The following is a 22,381-nucleotide window of genomic DNA, read 5'->3' on the forward strand; positions in this document are numbered from 1 at the left end:
AAAAGATGGGACATACATGAGCGTAGCTCCAACCCCATACACTACAACTATGTAAAAACAGTCCAAAATTCCTTCTGAAAGGGAGGGCTCAAGGACTGTAATCTGTTGTTCTGAGGCTGCAGTTTACCGAATCTTGAAGCAGCAATTTATAATAATATACAACATTCAAACTAATAATTTGCCAAGCAAAAGGTGGTTTAAAAAAAATGACTACTCCATATCCTTCCAAATTTTATTATATAAAGACAGCACTTCCTACAACATGAAAATCACCTGAAACATGACAAGACTTCATACAAGTTGAACATGGGTAAACATCTGCAAGTGGGCACTGCCAAGACAATACTTTTTTTGCTGCCCAAAGGATCTAATTCATCTACTGCTGTGTTGAATAAGGCTTGCTAATCATGGCATCCATATTCTCACCAAATCAATAAATATGGAAAACAAGGTTATCCTAGAATACCATAAAGCCTTAAATTATATACATAACACAAAATGGAAATGCTTTCTGCATCTGTAACATAACAAGGACAAACTTAACTGGGATTTCACTGTAGGGAGAACAAAATGAATATTAAAGTCATCAAGCACTTCACAACCCTGACCTACTTTGAAAAGAAAAAGAAGAAAATATATATATATATATCAACCAGCAGCCCTTTCATCAACTTGCATCCATTCAATGACATTCAACAAATTCTGCCATGAGCTGGGTGTGTTATGGCAGAGTCATCTCTGAACTAAATCCAAACCAAAGATGTAGGTCCTAAGGGCAAGACAGTAGGGCTTTGACATACCACAGTCCAAGATAAAAACAAGGGCACCTGCTGGTTTGCGTTTCTGTTATGAGGCAATGCTACAAAATTTATGCCTGGGCAGCAGTCACTGGTCACAGGTGAGTATACCAACCACTTGCCTGGTGGTCACCAACACTGTTTTTGCATGAGAAATTGTCTTCAAAAAATATCCACACAGCCCACACTCGAAGACTTCTAAAGCTTCCAGAAATAAAGCCAGAGGTGGAGAAGAGATGAGGGGCTTGGGGGCACTTAAGCTGCTTTGCTGTTAGTCAATGTAGTTGGCAATCCAACGGAATCCTTCACCATAGCCTTGACGCTTCAGCACTGAACACATGAACAACTCTAAAGGACGACCAGGTAACTCGTTACGTGGGATTTTACTCTGAAAATGAAGGAAGAACAAGGTTAGCTATTTCAATTCTGCATCAAAGTGGTAGCACTTGGGCACATACTCCATTCCTATTCACCACCCCTCCCTCCCTTTTTTCTTGGCTCCTGGATGATGCATCATCCCTGCATCTACAAGCTCTACTACTCTTGTAAAAATTCTTGACTGCCTTTAACAACTTTGCCCCAATCCCATATATCTGCAATACCTCCCACAGTCCCCTCCTGTCAATCCTATCATAACCCTTCTCCAAATACAAAAAGGCCCCAAAAAACATCCTTACTTTCTGCTAAAACCTTCTCACAAAAATTTGATCCAAGCATCCTCTACTTTTCTTAAACCCACACTGCTCCTCATCAATTACTCCTTCTGTTCCTCTCTTAGTAGGAACACAGTGGCAGTATTTTTCTCCCTCTTCACCCACCACCACAGGGAACAAACAAAAATAAAAATAATGGAAACAAGCATCAAAAGTAACTACAAAAACCAACTCGTTCAAACTTTACCAGCCGCTGCTCCATTACCAATAGTAACATCAAAATTATTCCAGCTATCATTTGAAGCACGAACATTTGAAAAGAACTAGCCAACACCTCACACACTACTGCAGAAATCTGTCACCATTCAGACCAAGAAGTAGATAAACACCACTACAGCACAACCCACATCAGCATCCCCTCCCCCTCCAACCACATTAACATGAACAGATGTCTACACAATTTATAGCTAACCTGGTGCCTCGCATGCTTTTTGTTTATCCTCTGCCAGCAACTGACATATTTAACTCTCAGCTAAACAGAACAGTCGATATAAGAAGACTCCACTGCAGCCACCATGCAACACTTGTAAGACATCCCAACATAGGCTTAGTAACCCAACAGATGACATGCCTTCTTTGCCAGGCTGCCTTGCACTTAATCATGCATATATTTAGACTTTAGCACTAAAACCACACCAACATAAAACAAATCCAAGGTGGTGGATATTTGCCACAAGGTTGAGAGGGTAACCGATTTCTTCTGTCACTCTGATTTACTCTCTCATTCTCTCCATCTCCCACTTCTATTTTTGTTTCCCCCATAGCCTGGACACCAAACTTCTTCCATATAATGGTCCATTCACATTCATACAGCTGATTCTTGGGATGGAAGACCCTTTGGTAGTTGGCCAGGCTACCAGTGTTCATCATCAACCTGTTCTCTAAGTGACTTATTGGGGAGGGTGTGGGGAGAGGGGGGGGTTGCCAATTTCCTGGAGACCACAGGTCTACTGCAAGAGACATCAGGGGTAATGGATTGATTGATCCCTCAATCCTTACCTCATACCTTTTGGAGAATTGCTTTCCAAACGAGGTTGCTAACTTTCAACACCAGATATCCTTTCTAGTACACATTTTACAACATGGGTGGTATTCTTACTGACCCCAACCCCACCACACAATGGGATAATGAGGTAAATTATTGGGGTGATGAGATTTAAGGATGTTAACAAAAAGAATGAACAGTAAAATTGCAAATTATCCAGAATTCCTCTATGAGAGGTCAGTCATTAATCATGTAAGAATGCTGTGTGACTTTGGGGCATCACAGTGTATTGACTGAAGGAAACTGTCAATACATTATAATTGTGAAAATATGACAAACTTAACCAAAACAGCAAAAAAGCATTCATCAATATTCATTCCTTCAACTTCCTTTCTCACACTATTTCTTACCTTCCCTGTAGTTTGGCCAAAGAGTCCAAAGTAATGCCGTAGTTCATCCTCGGAAGCTGCACCTGGTTTGTCAATCTTGTTGCCCAAAATCACAATAGGTACATTGGACAACTGATCATCTGTCAAAAGTGAATCTAATTCCACCTGAAAAGTATTTAAAGCTGAATGAAACACATGAACAGAATAGATTTATATTTTCGAAGTTAGTGCATATAATTTGCACTACACATACAAAAACATCTTTTTCCCTTTACAAAGGTATAGGCAGAGACAAAACCCCCACCCCCACACTCATCTAAACATAAGCAAGGCCCTTCCCATCTCAGGATCTCATAGATGATGACCCTGCCCCCCTGCAACATTGATCATGTCAAAATCAATACAGCAAGACCAAATTCATGATTTCATCATGCACTTTTTTTCATAGTGAAACTGCCTGTTCAAGGAACTTGCAAACAGTTTGCATATGAGAGTTTTACTGTCATTATTTCTCTTGTTACATCCATGGATGATACTATAACAGTGCTGATAAGGCAAACTAAAGTTATGTAATCTTAACCTTCAATAAATTAAAAAATTTTACTAAATAGGAGCTTCTCCTGCTATACCTCTGTTATTCTATATGAATCCATATACAATACAGTAGCAGTAATTTGGTAAACAGGGCCACCACATATCCATCTAGATACCAAGATGATGGTGGGCTAAGGTATTGCAGCAAATCCAATTCACTCAAAACAAAACTGAATATATTGAAGAAAATGAGCATGAAGAATATCCAACCAAAATATATTTTTGGGCACGTGAGGTAATCTTATTACTCTCTCTCTCTTACTCGCGCAGTGGTATATGTACCTCCTAAAACACAAGCCTGGACAGAAAGGGATCATTCCGAGTTACTAGAAGATACAAAAGATGAATTAATTGAAACACTGAAAGATGGAGGAAATACAGTAATTATGGGTGACTTTAATTCAAAAGAAATATGCTGGGAAGAAATGACCGTGAAGGGGGGAGAGAACTGGGGCAATGTACTCCTTGACTTGACCATTGATACACAATGACCCAATGGATTAAAGAAAATACTAGATACAGAGGAATTGAAGAACCCTCAAAATTGGACTTAATACTTACGACAGAACCTGAGATTATTGAAAAAAATGATTATAAAAATCCGATAGGAAAAAGTGACCACGTACTAATAGAAATGGAATTGAAAGAACAAATGGACCAAAGCAAAAATGATAAAACATAGAATAGGAAGACTTATGTATAACAAAACAAACTTTGAGAAACTTAAAACATTCTTTCGCAATGCAAACTGGGAAAAATTCTAAAACGAAGATACAGGGATAGAAGAAAAATGAAACATATTAAAAGAAATATATAATGAAAGAGTGAACAAATATGTACCACAACAAAAAATGGAAAAGGCATACATAAAGAGCTGGTACAACAAAAGATGTAGTGAAGCCAAGGAAAAGAGACAAAGCTTGGAAAAAGTGGAAAAGAGATAAGAAACAAAGCAAATGGCAAACGTACATCAAACTAAGAAATGAATATGTAAAAATATGCAGAGATGTAAAGAGGAATTATACTAAATAAAAATATTTGTCTTCCGAAAATTTTCTTTTCCTGCGGCCAGCGAAGCTTGGGGCAAATCGGTTACATCGCCCGGTCGTCTGGCGGGCACAAGTGTATATTCGAAGAAGAAGAACTCGAAGAAATCGAAGAAGAAGAAGAAGAAGAACTCGAAGAAGAAGTAGAACTCGAAAAATTCAAAGAAGAAAACTCGAAAAACTCGAAGAAGAAGAAAACTCGAAGAACTCGAAAAAGAAGAACTCGAAGAAGAAGAACTTGAAGAAGAATTCGAAGAAGAAGAAGAACTTGAAGAAGAACTCGAAGAAGAACTCGAAGAATAAGAAGAACTCGAAGAAGAAGAAGAACTCGAAGAAGAATTCGAAGAAGAAGAAGAACTCGAAGAACTTGAAGAAGAAGAAAAAGAACTTGAAGAAGAACTCGAAGAAGAACAACTCGAAGAAGAAGAACTCGAAGAAGAAGAAAAAGAACTTGAAGAAGAAGAAAAAGAACTCGAAGAAGAAGAAGAACTCGAAGAAGAAGAAGAACTCGAAGAAGAAGAATTTGAAGAAGAAGAACTCGAAGAATAAGAACTCGAAGAAGAAGAACGAATGAAGAAGGAGGAGGCTAGAAAGGAACGGAGAGAGGCCAAAGCAAAAGCTTTAACAATTCGCAAAGTTTTGAAACAAGAAAAGCATATTATTAATATGATTTTTTTTTTTTTTTTTTTTTTGCATCCGACCAAGATATGGATCAAAAGGTCTCCTGTCGGCATGCTTTGCCTTTGTAATCCTTTGTAAAAAGTTAAAAAAAAAGTTATTACTTAAAGGAAAAAAAAGAATGAAAAAAATATAAAAAGGGTGTTTTGAACGGAAATTTAACACCAGCACAAATCGCCTATATAGATGACTTGCGAGAACAGCTAGATGTTGACAAGAAATAAAAAGTAATATGATTTTGATATTTTATTTTCCTAAAAAGGAGCGGGGCCGGCGCAGCCAGTGGGCTTATGAAAAAAAAGATAATAGACAAATGAAAGGAAGAACCCAAACTATTTTACAAATATGTAAATGGAAAACAGAAAAACAAACAAGAAATAGAAAAACTGCGCCAAGATAAAAAGGAATATACAGAAGAACTGGAAATGGCTGAAATTATGAACAACCACTTCAGATCAGTATTCACAATAGAAAACTCGTCTAACAGTGTAGATAGAGAGAATTATCCCCAGCAATGAAAGAAATAAATGTAACACAAAAAGAAATCAGTGATCAAATTGATGTCAGAAAATCACATGGCCCAGACAGAATTGCAAACTGGATACTGAAGGAATGTATGGAAGAATTAACTGACAAAATATATAATATAATTAAATCCTCACTTAAAGAAGGAAAAGTACCATTGGACTGGAAAAAGGTAAACATTGTACCAATTTATAAGGGAGGTGATAAAGAAAAGCCATCTAACTACATACCAGTCTCACTTACAAGCACAATAGCAAAAATTTGTGAAAGAGTTGTCAAAAACAGATGGGTTGAATACCTGGAAGAAAAATCTATACTGAACCCAAATCAATTTGGATTCAGACAAGGGAGATCATGTACAACAAATCTGATCTGCTTTTACTCAAGATTAGTAGACATAATACAAGAAAGAGATGGATGGGCGGACTGTGCTTTTCTGGACCTGCAAAAGGCATTCGATAAGGTACCTCATAGGAAATAAATAAATAAGATAGAATCAAAGGGTGGCATCAGAGGAAAATTATTAGAATGGATGAAAGACTTCCTGATTGGGAGGAAAATGAGAGTTGTAATAAGAGAAAAATTCTCCAACTGGGAAGAAGTAAAAAGCAGTGTCCCGCAAGGATCAGTACTGGACCCGATCATGTTCGCCGTATACATTAATGACATGAATGAAGGCGTGGAGTGCTATATGAATTTTTTTGCAGATGATGCAAAATTACTTAACCTCTTTCATACGGTGCCGCATATGTAGGCGGCATGAGGAGCAAGTGGATATGCGAGGCTGCCATATCAGCGTCTTGATTATATTTATTGTAGTTGCCCCTGCGTAATGACATACTCTCTAAATTGTCTTCATCACATTTTCTATGGTTATCAAAATTCACGGGTGAAAGAGAGAATGATCGATATAAGCGGTGACTATATTTTATGATGAGAGTATTATTACGACACATTGTACGTCTGGCAGATAATGCTGCCCGCGAGATTTTGGCCTGAAGTGAAGAGGTTAAGAAGGTAAAAACGGAAGAGGACTCCAACTCATTGCAACAAGATCTGGACACGATATGGAATTGGACTCAAAAGTGGGAAATGAAATTTAATATAAAGAAATGCAGTATAATGGAATTTGGAAAGAGTAAAAACAGAATATCAAAAGATTACAGAATTGAAGAATAAAAAAAAAAAAAAAAAAAGCAAACTCCGAAAAAGATCTTGGAGTGATGATTGGAAAGGACATGAAACCTGATGAGCATATAAATAAAATATTCGGAGAAACCTACAATTTATTGAGGTCAATCAAAGTGGCATTTGCTTATATGGATGAAGAAATGATAAAGAAAATACTAACTACACTAATAAGACCAAAACTTGAGTACGCAGCATCACTTTGGACACCCAGTACCAAAAAGAATATTAAGAAACTAGAAAGATTACAAAGAGCAACAACCAAACTAGCACCGACTCTCGCCGAACTAGCATATGAGCAAAGACTATCCAAACTGAACCTACCAACTCTGGAACAAAGAAGAGAAAGAGGAGATTTGCTGACTCTCTACAGAATAATGAAAGGAATGGAAGTTTTAGACAGGAATGACCTGTTAGTGGGACAAAAGTAAAACGAGAGGACATGGAAAAAAACTGAAAAAGATAGTTATAGAAAAAACTTGAAAAGGAACAATTTCCCACACAGAGCGATTAATACATGGAACAAATTAGACAACAAAACAGTATGTGCAAACACTATACAAGATTTTAATATAAAACTTGATGCGGAGAGATACAAAGACGGGTCACCACGAGCATAGCTCCCCTCCTGTATATTACAACTAGGTAAATACACACATATGGATGAGAGTGGGTGCATGTATTGACTGGTCACCTCCCTTGTAAGGGGGGGAAGAATCCCTTGGTTTAGAGACAGATAGATTCCTGGCTAAACAATAATATCCCAAACAACTGGGAAAGAGCTCATATAATACCAAGTAACTAATTCTGCTTTCATGAGTTAACTTCAAGAGCAATGCATTCTCACCTTGGATTCAGGGAAACGTTCTCTATCTGCAGCATCAATAAGGAAAACAATAGCATCTACAGCAGGAAAATAGTCCTTCCATACACGGCGTGCTTGGTGATGACCACCCAGATCAAAGGTAGTAAATTTTATCTGACCTATGCTTAATTCCTCTGATGCTGTTGGGAGAAAGCAAATAAAATAAATTCTTCAGAATAAACACCAATAGTTTTAATTTCTATTACTGCTTACATTATTATTTCACCACCTTAATTATAAACTCCAGTAAGCAAATGAGGTTTTAGTGATTAAAGCCATGTTAAGATTATAAGGGACATACTAGGATGCAGTGTTGGGACATGTTGTGCCATGCGGTCGTCCTTCAACATGTGCAGCAATGTGGTCTTGCCAGCGTTGTCAAGGCCCAGGAACAACAATTTCCCACTCTTCTTCCATAAACCTGCCATTACACAATATTCAGTTAACAAACCAATTCAACCAAAGTCCACAAAAATTATAATTAAAATTTAATCAGATGATTCCATATGATGCTTATTGGGTTACTACAAGAGATGTCAGATATTTATCTCCCCTGTATCTTCCAATCTCACCAACACCTTCACCTCTGAAGGTGCAACCATAAGGGTGCTGTTACTCTGTCTATGGACAATACCCAAAATCTCTATCAACTCTATCCCCTACTTTTTCTCATATGGAAAACTGCCAAATGGTGACTGCTCCCCCTTTTCCTACCAGCTGGTGATAGAGAACATCAAGAATAACTGATGTGCTGCAAGACAGGGTGGACTGTGTTTACCTGGATCCTAAAGGATTTAGACAAGGCATCTCAAAATAGAATCCTGTGGAAATTTAAATACATAGGAGGACTTAAGAGTTTCATTATTTCCTGGAAGATTGGTACATGAGAACAGTATTGAAGGATGAGATGTCTGGATGGAGGGTGGTTACTTGCCAAGCACCACAAAGACCAACCTTAACACAAGTACTGTTCTTAAGGGCAGATCAGCAATGAGCCTCATCTAGCACTGCATGAGGCAGTTGGCAGTGTTGAATGCAATGCCAATTACCCCCACTGTCACCATCCTGGTGAGGTTAGCATGCAACATGACCTTCACCCTCTGCATCATGATGGGCACTGCTACACTGCATGAAATTTGAGCGGTTGTGAGGTGTGCGGCATGTTGAAGAAGCCTGCCTGCAACACTGCAATCAACACCACCACTAATATGTGGGTGCAACATGAGGCTCTATGTAGGCCCAGCCTAGGATGATTAAATGACATGATGGAAATATGACAAACTACACAAACATGTTTCTAGATGGTGCAAATATCATGAAAGGAACATAAGGTGAAGACTGTAAGATGATTAAAACTAGGAGAGACAAAACATACACATTAAGTTAAATTTGGAAGATGAATTCAATGTGATTATGGAGAGAGGGGGAGGCTTTGGATTCTGAGAACGAGGAACTTGAGAGACTAGTAATTATTCATTCCTGTTAGGTCTGGAAGCATTGGGAGGGCTGAGACTAGGATACAAGGGATGAAAGAGGATGGGGAGGGGGAAGGTAAGGAAAGAGTGGGTAAGATGATGAGAAGTAAGAGGATAGGAGGAAGAAAGGATATGGAATGTGGAGGAAGAGGATTGAAAAAGGAGGAAAAGAATGGCTTTTTTGACCACACAGATCCTAATCCTTTCTGGTTGATCAGTCCTTGATACATTTTTTTCTTTCTTCAACTGACCAGCCATTACTCATAAAGCAAGGTGGCTTATCATGGGAGAGGAAAATCCTTACTCTCTTCATTTCTGCCATTTATGCTTATCTCACTTGTTTGTGAAAAATCCAAGGGAGGAAACAATGAACTACTGATCTTTTTCCTTGGTATCAATTCACAGTGGAACAAATCAAAATATTGTAAAACCATGACAACTTTCAAAGAGGTACCACTCACTAAGTTCAAGCATAGACGAGTGGTGACAAGATGTAGACAGGCTGGTGACATTGAAGCTGACATGTGTATAGCTGCCTTTCCTAAAGTGAATAATTTATCTAATACTGGCAATCTGATGTCATGGGAGTAAAATGGTAATCAACTTTGATATCAATCAGCTAATGATTAAGTAACTATTCCTAACTGCAAGTATGTCTACATATGCTGTCCTTGATGATAGAAGTAGAAAACGAGTTGTCTGAAAGTATATGGACCTTGGCTTACTGGCAATACTACAAGTTTTAAAGCTTTCCATATATGAAATTCATATCAGAGCAAGAGTCAACTATGTCCAAATCATTCTTAGACAAGGGCACAGCTTGTATCGTCTAAGCAGTCATTAATACAAAATTAGAAAGGGCACTAAGAAAAAAGGTTAACCACTTTCAAAAAATGTATCAAAGCACAACATCTGTTAGTTCTCTGGTTACAAAATCCAGATTATACCAAGCTATGTCTGCCTCACTTACAAGGCTCACACTCAACTGGGATGATCCAATTTTCTTCCAACAAGACATTCATCAATTCTAACTGTCCAGAATTTTCCAAACCTCCAAAAGCACATCGAAGTTTACGAGGCTTTAGCCCTTCAAGGAGAAAGGTTTTTGTTAACATTTCTAGTTGTAGTATTTCTTTCCACTTCTTTTAAGAGGGGGGGTCAGCCAAGACAACCCACCCTTCACCCACCCCACACCTATCCAATGCTCATTTGTTGTCCCCTTTACCTTAGCTACTTGTGGATGCAGGGCCCTGTCCCTTGTGTCCAATAGTGGAGTCCGACGCAATGCTGTAAGACACAGGACATCCACAACCAAAACTGGTGTACCCCTACTGCTTCATTACATGGTGACACTCCCCCTTCATCCACTTGTTAATTTACAGCCCAGACAAGAAATCCCTTTAGTCAACATCAATTTCTCATCCATTCAGAACCACCTTCCACCCATCCAATGCTCATTTGTTGTCCCTTTTATCTTAGTTCCTTGTGGATGATGGGTCATCCCTGTCCCTCACTCAATGTTCAGGTTAGAAGCAATGCAGCAAAACAAAGCACATCCACAAGGCCTAACAGCCAAAGCTGGTGTACCCAGACTGCTTCATTACATGATCCTCCCCATTCATCCACTCAAGATTTTACAGACAAAAAGAAACCCCTTCAGTTTCCATCAATGTCTCATCCATTCACAACCACAATCTGACCTCTCCATTCCCTAATCAACAGACATTCCTCTTGTACCCAAGGTCCCCTTCATCACCATTCTTGGTTTTTCTCAAGTCTGCTCCATCCACTCCTGCCTTCCACACTCTTTTTAACAGACTTTTTTTTTTACCTATTCTTTCCATACACCCAAACTATCCCAGTATTATTTGATCAACCCTATTTACCAGCTCTCTTTTCACCCGTTCTCTAACTTACCACCTCATTTCTTACTATCTCCATCCTTGTAACCACCACCACCATACTTCTTAAACACTCCATCTTGAAACACATTTAGGCTCTTCCCTTCTGTCTCTCTTAAATACCAAGTATCTGCCACATACAGCATTACAGGCCCAATCACCCCTTCATGCAGTCTTCTTTGCATTCATCCCCAGATACCTACTTCTCATGAGGTTTTTCATAATACCCCACTCACTTGCTTCCTTTACTATATATACCTCCACCCCAACTCCTCCATTCCCTGCTGCATACAACTCTAAATATTAGGTATCCCACATACTTGAAGTTTAGAGTTAGGGTTGATCAAATGTAAATATCTATGTAGAGGTCAAGATCTTTACACCATTTACATCTCTGAGTAGTACCACAGCCATATGTTGATGAATGATACACGTGGTATTGTTTGGACTGGGGCATCAGGCAGGACTGAGAAGGATAGCACTATCAGTGGGTTCTTAATTTCAGTTACACTTTTATGGGTTCATTTCCCTGAGGCACATTTGGCGAGGTTTTCTTGATGCAGTCATGAATTTCTTGTTTACTTTAAGGAGTACTATTGCTAGAGATGATGCACTCATGGTATTCAGGACCAAGAACCTTCAATAATTATCCAAATCATCATTAACATGGTCTCAAAATGGGTTAAGAGGATAGCTAGCAGGGTAGGGCAACCTTAGCCATGTAAGGTAGTTTTGCCTTATGGGATTGGAGTGCTTGTCAATGGTTCTAGCCAATATTTTGTCAGCCAGCATTAATTATTTTTCTCTGTGATGAGGGGGGGGGGAGCAACTGCCACCAAATCTTCATAATAGATAATTCCTGGGTTTGTAGGGAGGCCTCTTCACTTCATTCAAGGGGAAGTATCACAGTGCAGGGCTAAGGTACAGCAAAGGAGCTTTGAACTTCGGAGGGCTGCCACTCCTTCCTTGTTGTCTTTTTCATTGTAGTTACTGCTGGAGTGAACAAGTAAGAAACCCCTGGTAGAACAAGCCTTGTCAATTGCTGCAAGCCATTGTTTTTTTAAGCTGATATTTGAGTTGCCTCCCCACCTGGCCAGGGCTGTTGGGAAACACTGCAAGAAGCATGCAGCAGGTCCCAGGAATCGAACTCATGAACACCTACTCATTGAGTTCAACAAGGTACTGGGCTCCTGAGTGGCCCTCTTGCTAGAGTATGGGTGAAATTGTTGGGGAAGGACCTCCAGCCTGGTAAGGGTAAACGAGGCTATTTCAAGGCACATTTTCTAGTCTCCTATGTGGGGCCAGCAAAGTGGATCCAAGTTGCACTGCCCCTTTAGTTCCTTTATAGGGGTCTGCACCACCTACCACAAGGAGTGTGACTAAGAGCTTCTAGAGATCATTTCCTGCCCCCACCATCATGCACTGTTGCCACTTTTAACAGCAAGAATGAAATTATTGTTACATAGTTGGAGGAAAGTTTTGACTGACAATATACTGCCAGTCTCAGTTGCTGCTTCACAATTACCATCAACTTCCCTGGGAGTCAAACCCACTGGGCACCAGGAAGAGTTTTGGCAACAGTTAGTCTTCCTCAAGGAAAAGTCTGGTGTGTGGATGGAGGGGGGGGGGAGGGAGGGAGGGAGGGAGGGAGGGAGAGAGAGAGAGAGAGAGGGGGGGGAAGGAGAGAGGAAATGAAGGAAGAAGAGGGGAAATGAAGATGGGTGAGAAGAAGACATGGTACAAGGGTGGATGAGGAAGGAGAAAAAGTGGGAGGAAGTGAGGATGTGAAGGAAGGAAGGGATGGGATGAAGGAGGGAGGAGTGTAAGGAGGATAAGGAGAAGGGGAGGGAGAAGGGTAGAAATGGAGGTAGGGAGGGGGTGAGTAGGGACAGAGGTTGAGAGGGAGGCAGGTAGGAGGGTAGGGAGGGATAGGGAGGGAGGTAGGCAGGCAGAAGGGTATGGATGGAAGGCACAGACAAAGGTTAGGGAGACAGGTAGGCCAAGGAGGAAAGTTCTACTGCACAAAAATGCAGATGTAATTATCAAACCATCTGGCAACAGTTAGACCCACCTCTGACTATGTGGTACAGTTTTGGTCTCTGTCCTATAGAACTGATATTAATTCACTAGAATCAGTTCAGAGGAGAATGACCCAAATAATACAAGGACTTAGAAATTTACCTTACAAAGATACTGAAACTACTGGTTGTTTTAAGAGAAGATTAAATAACTTTATGGATGGAGATGACAGGTAGTAATGGACATGGAACTGCCTTGTGTAGGCCTTATGGTCTCTTGCAGTCTCTTCCATTCTTGTGTTCTTATGAATCCTGCTTCAGACTACACTTTGGCCAGAAACATCAGCACAACTAGGTAATTATATACAATGTATTTTTTCACATATTTTTTGTTGGATGCTATTCTTGTGTTCCAAACAAAAATTATACTCACCTAGGTAACCTAGAACACCAGTGAACCATTCCCAGAGGAACATGTTGTCTGTTTATTTTTTTTTCAGTTTCTGAAAAAAAGGAAAAAAAAAATAACCAATGGGAACTAACACATGAAAATCACTTTCTCACATGAACACATGTGCACACACAGGCTAATATTGTATCAATTTATATAGGTGGTGACTAAATGGTATAAAGTGACCTGGGATTCTCCATTCGAACCTACTGAAGAGAACCTTTGACCAGTGTGGTAGCAGAAATATGCAAAAGAACTGTGAAAGACAGATGGTCAAAGCATCTAGAAAAGGACAAACACCCTGGTGGAAAGCCAATTCACCTACAGGAAAGTGAGATCCTGTGTTCCCAATCTGTCGAGTTTTTGTTCAAGAGTAATTCATGTGCTCCAAGAGAAAGGTGGTTGGATGGACTGTATTTACCTAGATCTTGAGAAAACTTTTAAGGTACCTCACCAAAAATAAAGGAAGGCAGAACATATACTGTACATCTTAAAGGAAATTTACCGGAATGGATGAGACTTTCTGAAGAGCAGATCCATGAGGACAGTTGTGAAGGACATGATGTCTGGATGAATGGTAGTTACCAGTGGTGTCCCACATGGTGTTAGCATCAGTAATGTTCTTGGTATATGTTAATGACATGATGGATCACTTAACCAGTTATTCTAACTTATTCAAAGATCTTAGGAGAGTAGGGAACATAGAGGATTGTAGGTTGCTGCAAAATCTGGACGGGGTATACAAATGAAGCTGTAACTGGGAGATTTGTTTCAGTGGGAAAATATATATATATATATATATATATATATATATATATATATATACACACACATATATATCTACAAGATAAAAATATAACCACTATTGGAGAAAAACAAGAGAACAGAAATATCGAGATTTCTACCACCATCTGTGATCCTCTTCAGCAGATAGGCTCAGTAAATGGAGAACAAAAATATATACAAAGTAAGGAGATACATCAGGGGAACAACGAGTCATGTCATATCCTTGGTGAGGTCGTCCAAATGACTTACAGGTGAGATCAGACCCTGTACCTTTGAATCTTAATTTATTGACTGCCAACCAAGTAATGGAATCTGGTTGGCAGCCAATAAATTAATCTCCAAAGCTACTGGTCCTAAACTGTACACCTGTCAATCATATGCCTGACCTCACCAAGGGCATATGACATGATGATCTCCTCATTACCCTAATGTACCTCCTTACTTTGTATATATTCTTGTTCTCCACTTACTGTATTTATCTGCTGAAGAGGACCACAGACAGTGGTTTAAATATAGAGATATCTCTGTACTTCTGATCTTATTTTTCTCCGACTGATATTTTATTTTACTTGTATGCTACATCACTTCACTCTAATACATTATATATACATACATATACCATCTGATCTTATTTTTCTCCGACTGTTATTATATTTTACTTGTATGCTATATCACTTCACTAATGCATTATATATACATACATATACCAAAGGCTTTTTCCCCTTACAAAGGAGGTAGCAAAAAATAAATAAATAAATTAAAATAATAATAAATAAATAAATGAAAATAAAATGAAAAAAATAAAATTAAAATAAGATAAAAAAATAAAATAAAATAAGATCCACTCCCACCCATACCATCCCCATACACTTCACTCCCATCCACCTTCCCTCCCTCTTATTTTGGCTCCTCCTGGATGACAGGTCATCCCTGCATCTTGCCCACTGTCCTGGGTCAGAAGTAGTGTTGCAAGACGTAAGACACAACAAGGCTGCTTCATTCAATCAGCAACCCCCCTCTCCATCCCCTACTCATCCAGAAATAGAGAAGATGGGGGAGAAATCCCTTCAGACTGCATCAAATTACCCTTCACACCCACTCCCTTACCCCAATCCCCCACCCACTCCCTTTCATGCATCACAGCATCATCCATACACAACTCTCCATTCACTCCCATCTTCTGTCTTCTCCCCGTCCTTCCTTAACAGACCTCTCTCCCAATGCCCGTTTTCCTTCCATTCATCCATCAATCTCATCCTTATTCACCCCCTCATGTTCACTCCTTCCACACCTCTTTTCTTAATCCTTCTTCACTCATTCTATCCATGTGTCCAAACCATCCCAATACTATTTCATCAACCATATCTCCCAATTCCCTTTCCACCCCCACTCTTCTTTTCACACTCTATCCAGACTAGTAACCCCAATCATACTTCTCAGGCAACCCCATCTCTAGCACATTCAAACTCCTCCTCTCTTATGTTCCATGTTTCTGCCCCATACAGTGCTGTTGGCACAATTACTCCTTCATACAGTCTCCTCTTAACATCCATTCCCAAATGTCTATTTCTCATTACATTTTTTAATCCCCCAAGGGATTTACTTGCTTCTCTCAATCTACATTCTACCTCCACTCCTCCCTTTCCCTCCACATTCGCACCCAAGTATCTAAAACTATCCTCTTCCTCCACTTCTCCCCTAGTACATCTCATCACTTTACTTTTACCCATATCTATCTACAACTTCCTTCTTTCACACACCTTCCCAAGCTGCCACTAACTTCCTCAATCCCACCTCTGATCCTGCCACAAGCCCAGTGTCATCAGCAAATAACAACTGGTTTATCTCCCACTTTTCTCCAACCCATTACCCTTGTGTTTACCTCACGTACCACCCCATCCATGTATAAATTGAATAGCCAAGGCAACATAACACATCCCTGGCAAAGTCCCACATTTACCTCAAACCACTAATTCTCTCCATTTCTGATTCTAACACAAGTTCTACTACTCTCGTAAAAACTCACTGCTCTTAAAAGCTTTCCTCCTATCCCATATATCTGCAAACCCATAGTGCCTTCCTGTCTACCCTGTCAGAAGCATTTTCCAAATCCATAAATGCCCAAAAAAACATCCCTACCTTTTTATATATATAACACACACGTATTGAAAATAGGTATAAATAAGAACTGGCCATCAATGCTCTGTCAAAATTGGTAATGCTTTAATTATGAAAACAAAGGAAGTCATGATAATAGAAAATCTGTCACCAGAATGATCATTGGTGAACTCATGGACATTTGGGCCTTTGGACATTCGGGAATTTGCCCAGGACATAAAACACTACCAATTCCCAAAGTGGGTTTATGTCCTGGGCCCAAACATCTACACAAGTGGCAGTTGGCAAATGTTGGATTAAGAGACCTAGGTGTAATCTGTTTAAAACTAAAAGAGTGGCATTCTACTACGAAGATAAAGAAGATTACTGAAAATCTTATTCAACCTACACAGAAATAAATATACTCCAGTGGTGTGCTTACTGTACAAAAAGAAAGATATAAACAAAATAGAAAATTCAGAGAGCAGTAACTACTACAGTTCCAGATCTTGCTGATAAATCACATGAAGAGACTGAATATTCTGGGGCTGCCAACATCAGAGAATAGAAGAAAGAGGGATGATCTAATAGAAGTTTTTAGAGCCATGAAATATGAAGACGTATGATAATGGAGATATGTTTATAAGAGAACAAAGGAAAAGCAGAGGCTTTTAATATATATATATATATATATATATATATATATATATATATATATATATATATATATATATATATATATATATATATATATATATATATATATATATATAAACATGTTTATGGCATAAAAAAAATGGGTACAAGACTTCGCATCAGGTTTCAAAACTTTTGTACATTCTGAGTGGCAAGGATGGTAATTGTGGAAGGCTCAGATTGTTTGAATTGCATTGATGCTACTAGTGACCTGTTCCATAATTACAATGGCAAAGTGAATAAAAGTTTAGTTACTGCCTTGCTCTTTGGTGACACTGGGTTTTGTACAAAATAGGCTACAGGACTATAGATTTCAGTTGGTCCAACCCTGATAGACTTTGTATCACATTTCAAAATTTATGTATGTTTTGGGAGGCAAGATGGTAATGTGTGGGACTTTTGCTCAGAGGGACCTGTGTTCAAAGCTTATCAACGGTCAAGCCTAATTGCTTAAATTACATTGCTACTACCAGCAATATGTTCCATAATAATTACAATGGTTTACCGAATAAAAGCTTTGTTCTCTAACAACAGATTTCATAGAAAATGGGCTTCAGGGCTGCAGATTTCAGTCAGCCTAACCCTAGGAATGAAATTAATGTTCTCTAGTGTGATTCAAGTGAATTGCACACACACAAAAAGGAGGGATGCTTTGCTCTGCCAGGGTTGGTAAGAGTGAAAAAAGGAGTGAATTTCTGTAAAATTAATAGCAGAACTGCATGAATAAAGTTACAAAATCTTGATTTCTGACATCTTCTAGCGAGAAGTAAATTACCTTAGTCAACCTAAACTTAACCAACCTAACATGGATAGGCAAGATTACCTAGTACGAGATGGAGAATTTGGTGTAGTCTCCACTAAACGGAGCAGATACAGGTTCCCATTTTATCTAGCAGCCACAAACTGGGGGGATTTAACCTGCTATACTAGTTCTCTTTCACCCAGAATGTTTGTAACCACTGAAAAAATTATCAAGCTTGTTCAGTGAATAAGAGGGTCACTCAGCTACAACTACAAATAAATATAATCATGATGCTGATGCATCCTCATATAATCACTCGCATCTCATGATGCCTACATGGGCGTCATCATATTCAAGGGGTTAAACAAGAAACAATGTGACCTACTAAGTGACATACAGAAATGTTGCATGTACACTATGCAGTCAGAGATAAATCAACATGAAAACTATGCAGTTGTAGAAGATTTTTAAGAAAAACTGGTGTAACCCACAAGGCAAACTGACCTAAGATTAAAAAAAAAAAAAAAAAACATGGTGGACCACTACAGAAATAAGACTAGGTAAACACATAGGTCCTGGACAGGTGAAGAGCGGGTGTATGCCTTGGCTAGCCACCGCCCTCATAAGGAGTAGAGAGAGGGCCTTTTGGTATATGTAATACAAAGTTATGTTAAATCATCTTCAAACACACTAAAACTAGAGTACATCCACATACAACACCACAAACTGGTTTTGAAATCAATAAAATTCAAATTTACACCACATTTAATGATAATGCAAGATAAAGTATCCATATAGTTGCTGAAATCAACTAGGGAAAGCCTGCAAAAGCCTTTGGACAGTGGGGCTCCAAACATAATTAGAAGTAACAAGTAACGACTGAACATGGAACCACTGACTGGTGCTTGTATGTGGCACTCTCTCTCCAGACTAAGCCTAAGATCTCTTTCTTAGCATCTTCAATTGTATTTCTTACACCTTTTCACATTTAACAGCTGACAATCTGTGACTGTTCCCCTCTTCTTACCACTTTCTGAGTGACACTAAAACTGCCAAACATAGACAACACTCCTAAGTTTCTTCTTAGAGATCTGTGGGAGGGCCTACACCTAAGGTCCACTGCCAGCTACTGTGGGACCACAGATTTTTCACTCAGTTCAATCAGCCATTCTCTTCTCCCTGATCTCTCTTCCTGAAGACCCACAGCCTTCAGTGAAACTCCACAATAATCACTATCCTCACTATGACCAAACGTCTTGTACAATTTCTCAAAGGCAAGCTTTGTTTGTTACACTGTCATCAATTAACATTAACTACTAATTCTTCAACAATATATTATATTAACTCAACCTGTTTATTTCTTCCTCAAATAGGTACAACCTGACAAGTCACTGTAATTATGAATTCTAATCATTGCAGCACTTTCAATTCACTCTTAATCAGTGTCCTATAATCAGCTTAATCTCTTGACTGATTAAAGTACCCCCTACAGATAAGAATCTGTTTGGATCCTCTTGGAAGATAAAATGACAAGGTCTTACAATGAGCACATCAACTCATGTCTGATAACCCTCAAGCCAAGGGCAATAAACAACAAACAAGTTTCTGAACTGGGTCACTCGTCTGTTATTACAAAAGTGGGTCATATTCCAGTATCACGCAAACATTTTCCATTTCTTTTATGCATCTGATAGATCTATTTTTTCCTATGGAACAAGTTACATGAGTCATTGGACAAAGTTTCATGTTAAATATAAGTATTTACAGGTTCTGAAATTTTGACCAAGTGTCTATCATGACCTGTCATCAGTAACTTGCAAACCCAGCTGTGGCCTTGATCACTCTACAATTTTTCTGGTTGCTCCTTTGACTGTCTGAAGAAATCTCAATTAGGGCCTTATTTAGTCATACAAGTCTTTGCCTCAGTATTAACTAAGGACCAATTATATAATCCTCTTTGTAAGTCTTGAAATGCCAAAGCTCAATACTATTTATACCTTTATGCACAATCATTTCCCCTACCTGCTGTTGTACACAATGCCCTTGAGTACTATTACATAATATGCTGTACTTAACAACCAACACATTCTTATACAAATTACCAATTCCAGTTTTGACACAAATACTGTACGCTATAATAAACCAACTTTCCTTCCATAATTTAAAGTAATTTACTTAATACTTGTATTATTTCACTTCCCATGAACCCTGGATTACATAGTGTGTGGCTGCATACCTTAATTTGATCAATGGGTACTCTCCAATTCTTCACCATTCATTTAGTTCATAGCATTAACTGATTCGCATGCAATATGCACCACTACTCTGTCTGTGCAATATAAATAAGGTGTTTATGACTTCGACGCCCAGTTGACAGTTGACTTCCCACTGCTGGTAAAGCTTCATCACTGGTGGCTATTACTGCTGATAATGCGTAAATTCCAAATATTCTATCACGATCTTGTAATTATATTTTATGTTATCTAATCTTACAGCATTTAGAGCCCAGTTAAAACTGACCCAACCCAGAACTGTCATTGTACTGCTACGGCTTTTCCCTTGCAATAACAAGCCGAATTTAAATCTTGCCAATTTTGGGTCATAATATGAGATTCTATGTTCTGGCTGCCACTTCATCAACTTAACCGAATAACTTCATTCAACTTTTCCTCTTAAACAATGGCCTTAGTCATATCTTACCTTTAAAAAATAGCGAATTTTGGGTCCTCTCAGTACTCTTGCATTCTCCTATGATGTTAAGGTCATACGTGTACTAAGCGAGTTGACGAGTAGGAATACGGCCGTATAAATGGAGTAAACTTTTTTATCTGATCCTTTGAAGCGCTGTATTTGATGCTATTTTGTTTATTATCAACCAAGAGCTATGACGTCTATATTTCTTCCCTGTTGGAACTTCTATGACGTAAACATTATCCATTACATCTTTGATAAGTAACCCTCAAATTTCTATTGCATATATGTTCTTATGAACAATTTAAGAAACAAATTCAATCAAGGTACAATATAATAAACTACCTCAAAAGTATATAGAATTTATATATCTTATTTAGTTAACTTTACTTATTCTAAAGGTATCTGCCTGTACAATGACGTCATGGGTTCACCGATCTTGTACAAATTAGCAGTAAAAATGTAATAAACATTGCACATTTCAATACTGTTGACCATTAAAAATATTTTATAATATCTAACTTGGTTTATTTCAATAAGAAAGGTGACAGTGTTAATAAAGCAATCTTACGGTCACATCACCATACTTGCCAACACTGCATCACTTTCGGACGAAATATTCAGGTTAAGTTATGACGTTACAAACTCCTCAGTGACGTCATTGCTAAATAACCAGTTGTGAGTCTGTCAGCCAAATGCATAACGCCTTACATTTTCTACAATTTCACGATCATATAATGTAGAGTTAACAAGATAAAGTAGGAAAACAGTCAGTTCCAAAATACCACAGAAATTATCCACAATTTTGTCTTCGTGTCAAATGCATGTGCCAACCGTGCAAATACGTCTTAGCGACAGGATCATATAGTTTCCAAATTCCAAATAATACCCAAACTCCAGATATTCATACAAGTTCTTTCATTTAATTTCTTATGTCTGCATAAATTGGTGTCTCAACATGCAGATATACTCACACACTCATCACACCACACACACACACACACACACACACACACACACACACACACACACACACACACACACACACACACACACACACACACACACACACTCAAATATATATATATATATATATATATATATATATATATATATATATATATATATATATATATATATATATATATATATATATATATATATATATATGTATTTGTGTCTATATATATATATATATATATATACCAAAATGTATCCCTCATTATTCTCATATTCAAAGTCTCTGCCCCCGTAGAGTATCGTAGTCACAATCACCCCCTCATACAGTTTTCTCTAAATGCTACTAGAACAAGATATAATGGACTCAAACTGTTAAGTCGTAGCTTTAACCTACAAACTGGTAGGAAAAATGCCAGCCACGTCGTCGATGAATGGAATAAATTTCCAGCCGAGGCAATTGAATTCGAATTTTAAGATTTATTTACATTATTATTATTATTTTCTTTTTATGCATCCGACTGTATTTGGACTGAGTGGTCTTTTGTCCGTCTTCATATTGTCACTCGTTGTAACTCGACCTACGGGCGCCAGCTGGGCCTTAACAGAAAGTTATACGGCGCGAGAAGCTTAAATATAAACCAGAACAAATGAAGAATGAATAAATTAGAAACCATCAAACAATACATACAAACATACATACATACATACATACATGCATACATACATACACACATACATACATACAAATGTACGTACGTGCATACATACAAGTACATACATACAT

The 22,381-nt window shown here is 38.4% G+C and overlaps 1 protein-coding gene across 3 annotated transcripts; it reads right to left on the reverse strand.

Annotated features, from left to right (window-relative positions):
* Positions 1-214: 214 nt before the first annotated feature.
* Positions 215-20,765, reverse strand: Sar1 (Secretion-associated Ras-related 1). 3 transcript variants are annotated; one of them, XM_076187215.1, is made up of 6 exons: positions 20,647-20,765; positions 13,608-13,677; positions 8,082-8,201; positions 7,763-7,920; positions 2,906-3,049; positions 215-1,185 (listed from the first exon to the last, which is right to left on the reverse strand). In XM_076187215.1, the coding sequence occupies exons 2-6, from the start codon at positions 13,648-13,650 to the stop codon at positions 1,069-1,071; spliced, it is 582 nt and encodes a 193-aa protein (XP_076043330.1). In that variant the 5' UTR covers positions 13,651-13,677; positions 20,647-20,765; the 3' UTR covers positions 215-1,068. The 3 variants fall into 3 exon arrangements, with proteins under 3 accessions (XP_076043330.1, XP_076043331.1, XP_076043332.1); XM_076187216.1 differs by lacking the exon at positions 20,647-20,765 and adding an exon at positions 19,297-19,316; XM_076187217.1 differs by lacking the exon at positions 20,647-20,765 and adding an exon at positions 14,131-14,151.
* Positions 20,766-22,381: the final 1,616 nt, after the last annotated feature.

Source organism: Oratosquilla oratoria, chromosome 6, assembly GCF_046742065.1.
Source record: "Oratosquilla oratoria isolate Oo_2021 chromosome 6, ASM4674206v1, whole genome shotgun sequence".
In the NCBI taxonomy this organism is placed as follows: Eukaryota; Metazoa; Arthropoda; class Malacostraca; order Stomatopoda; family Squillidae; genus Oratosquilla; species Oratosquilla oratoria.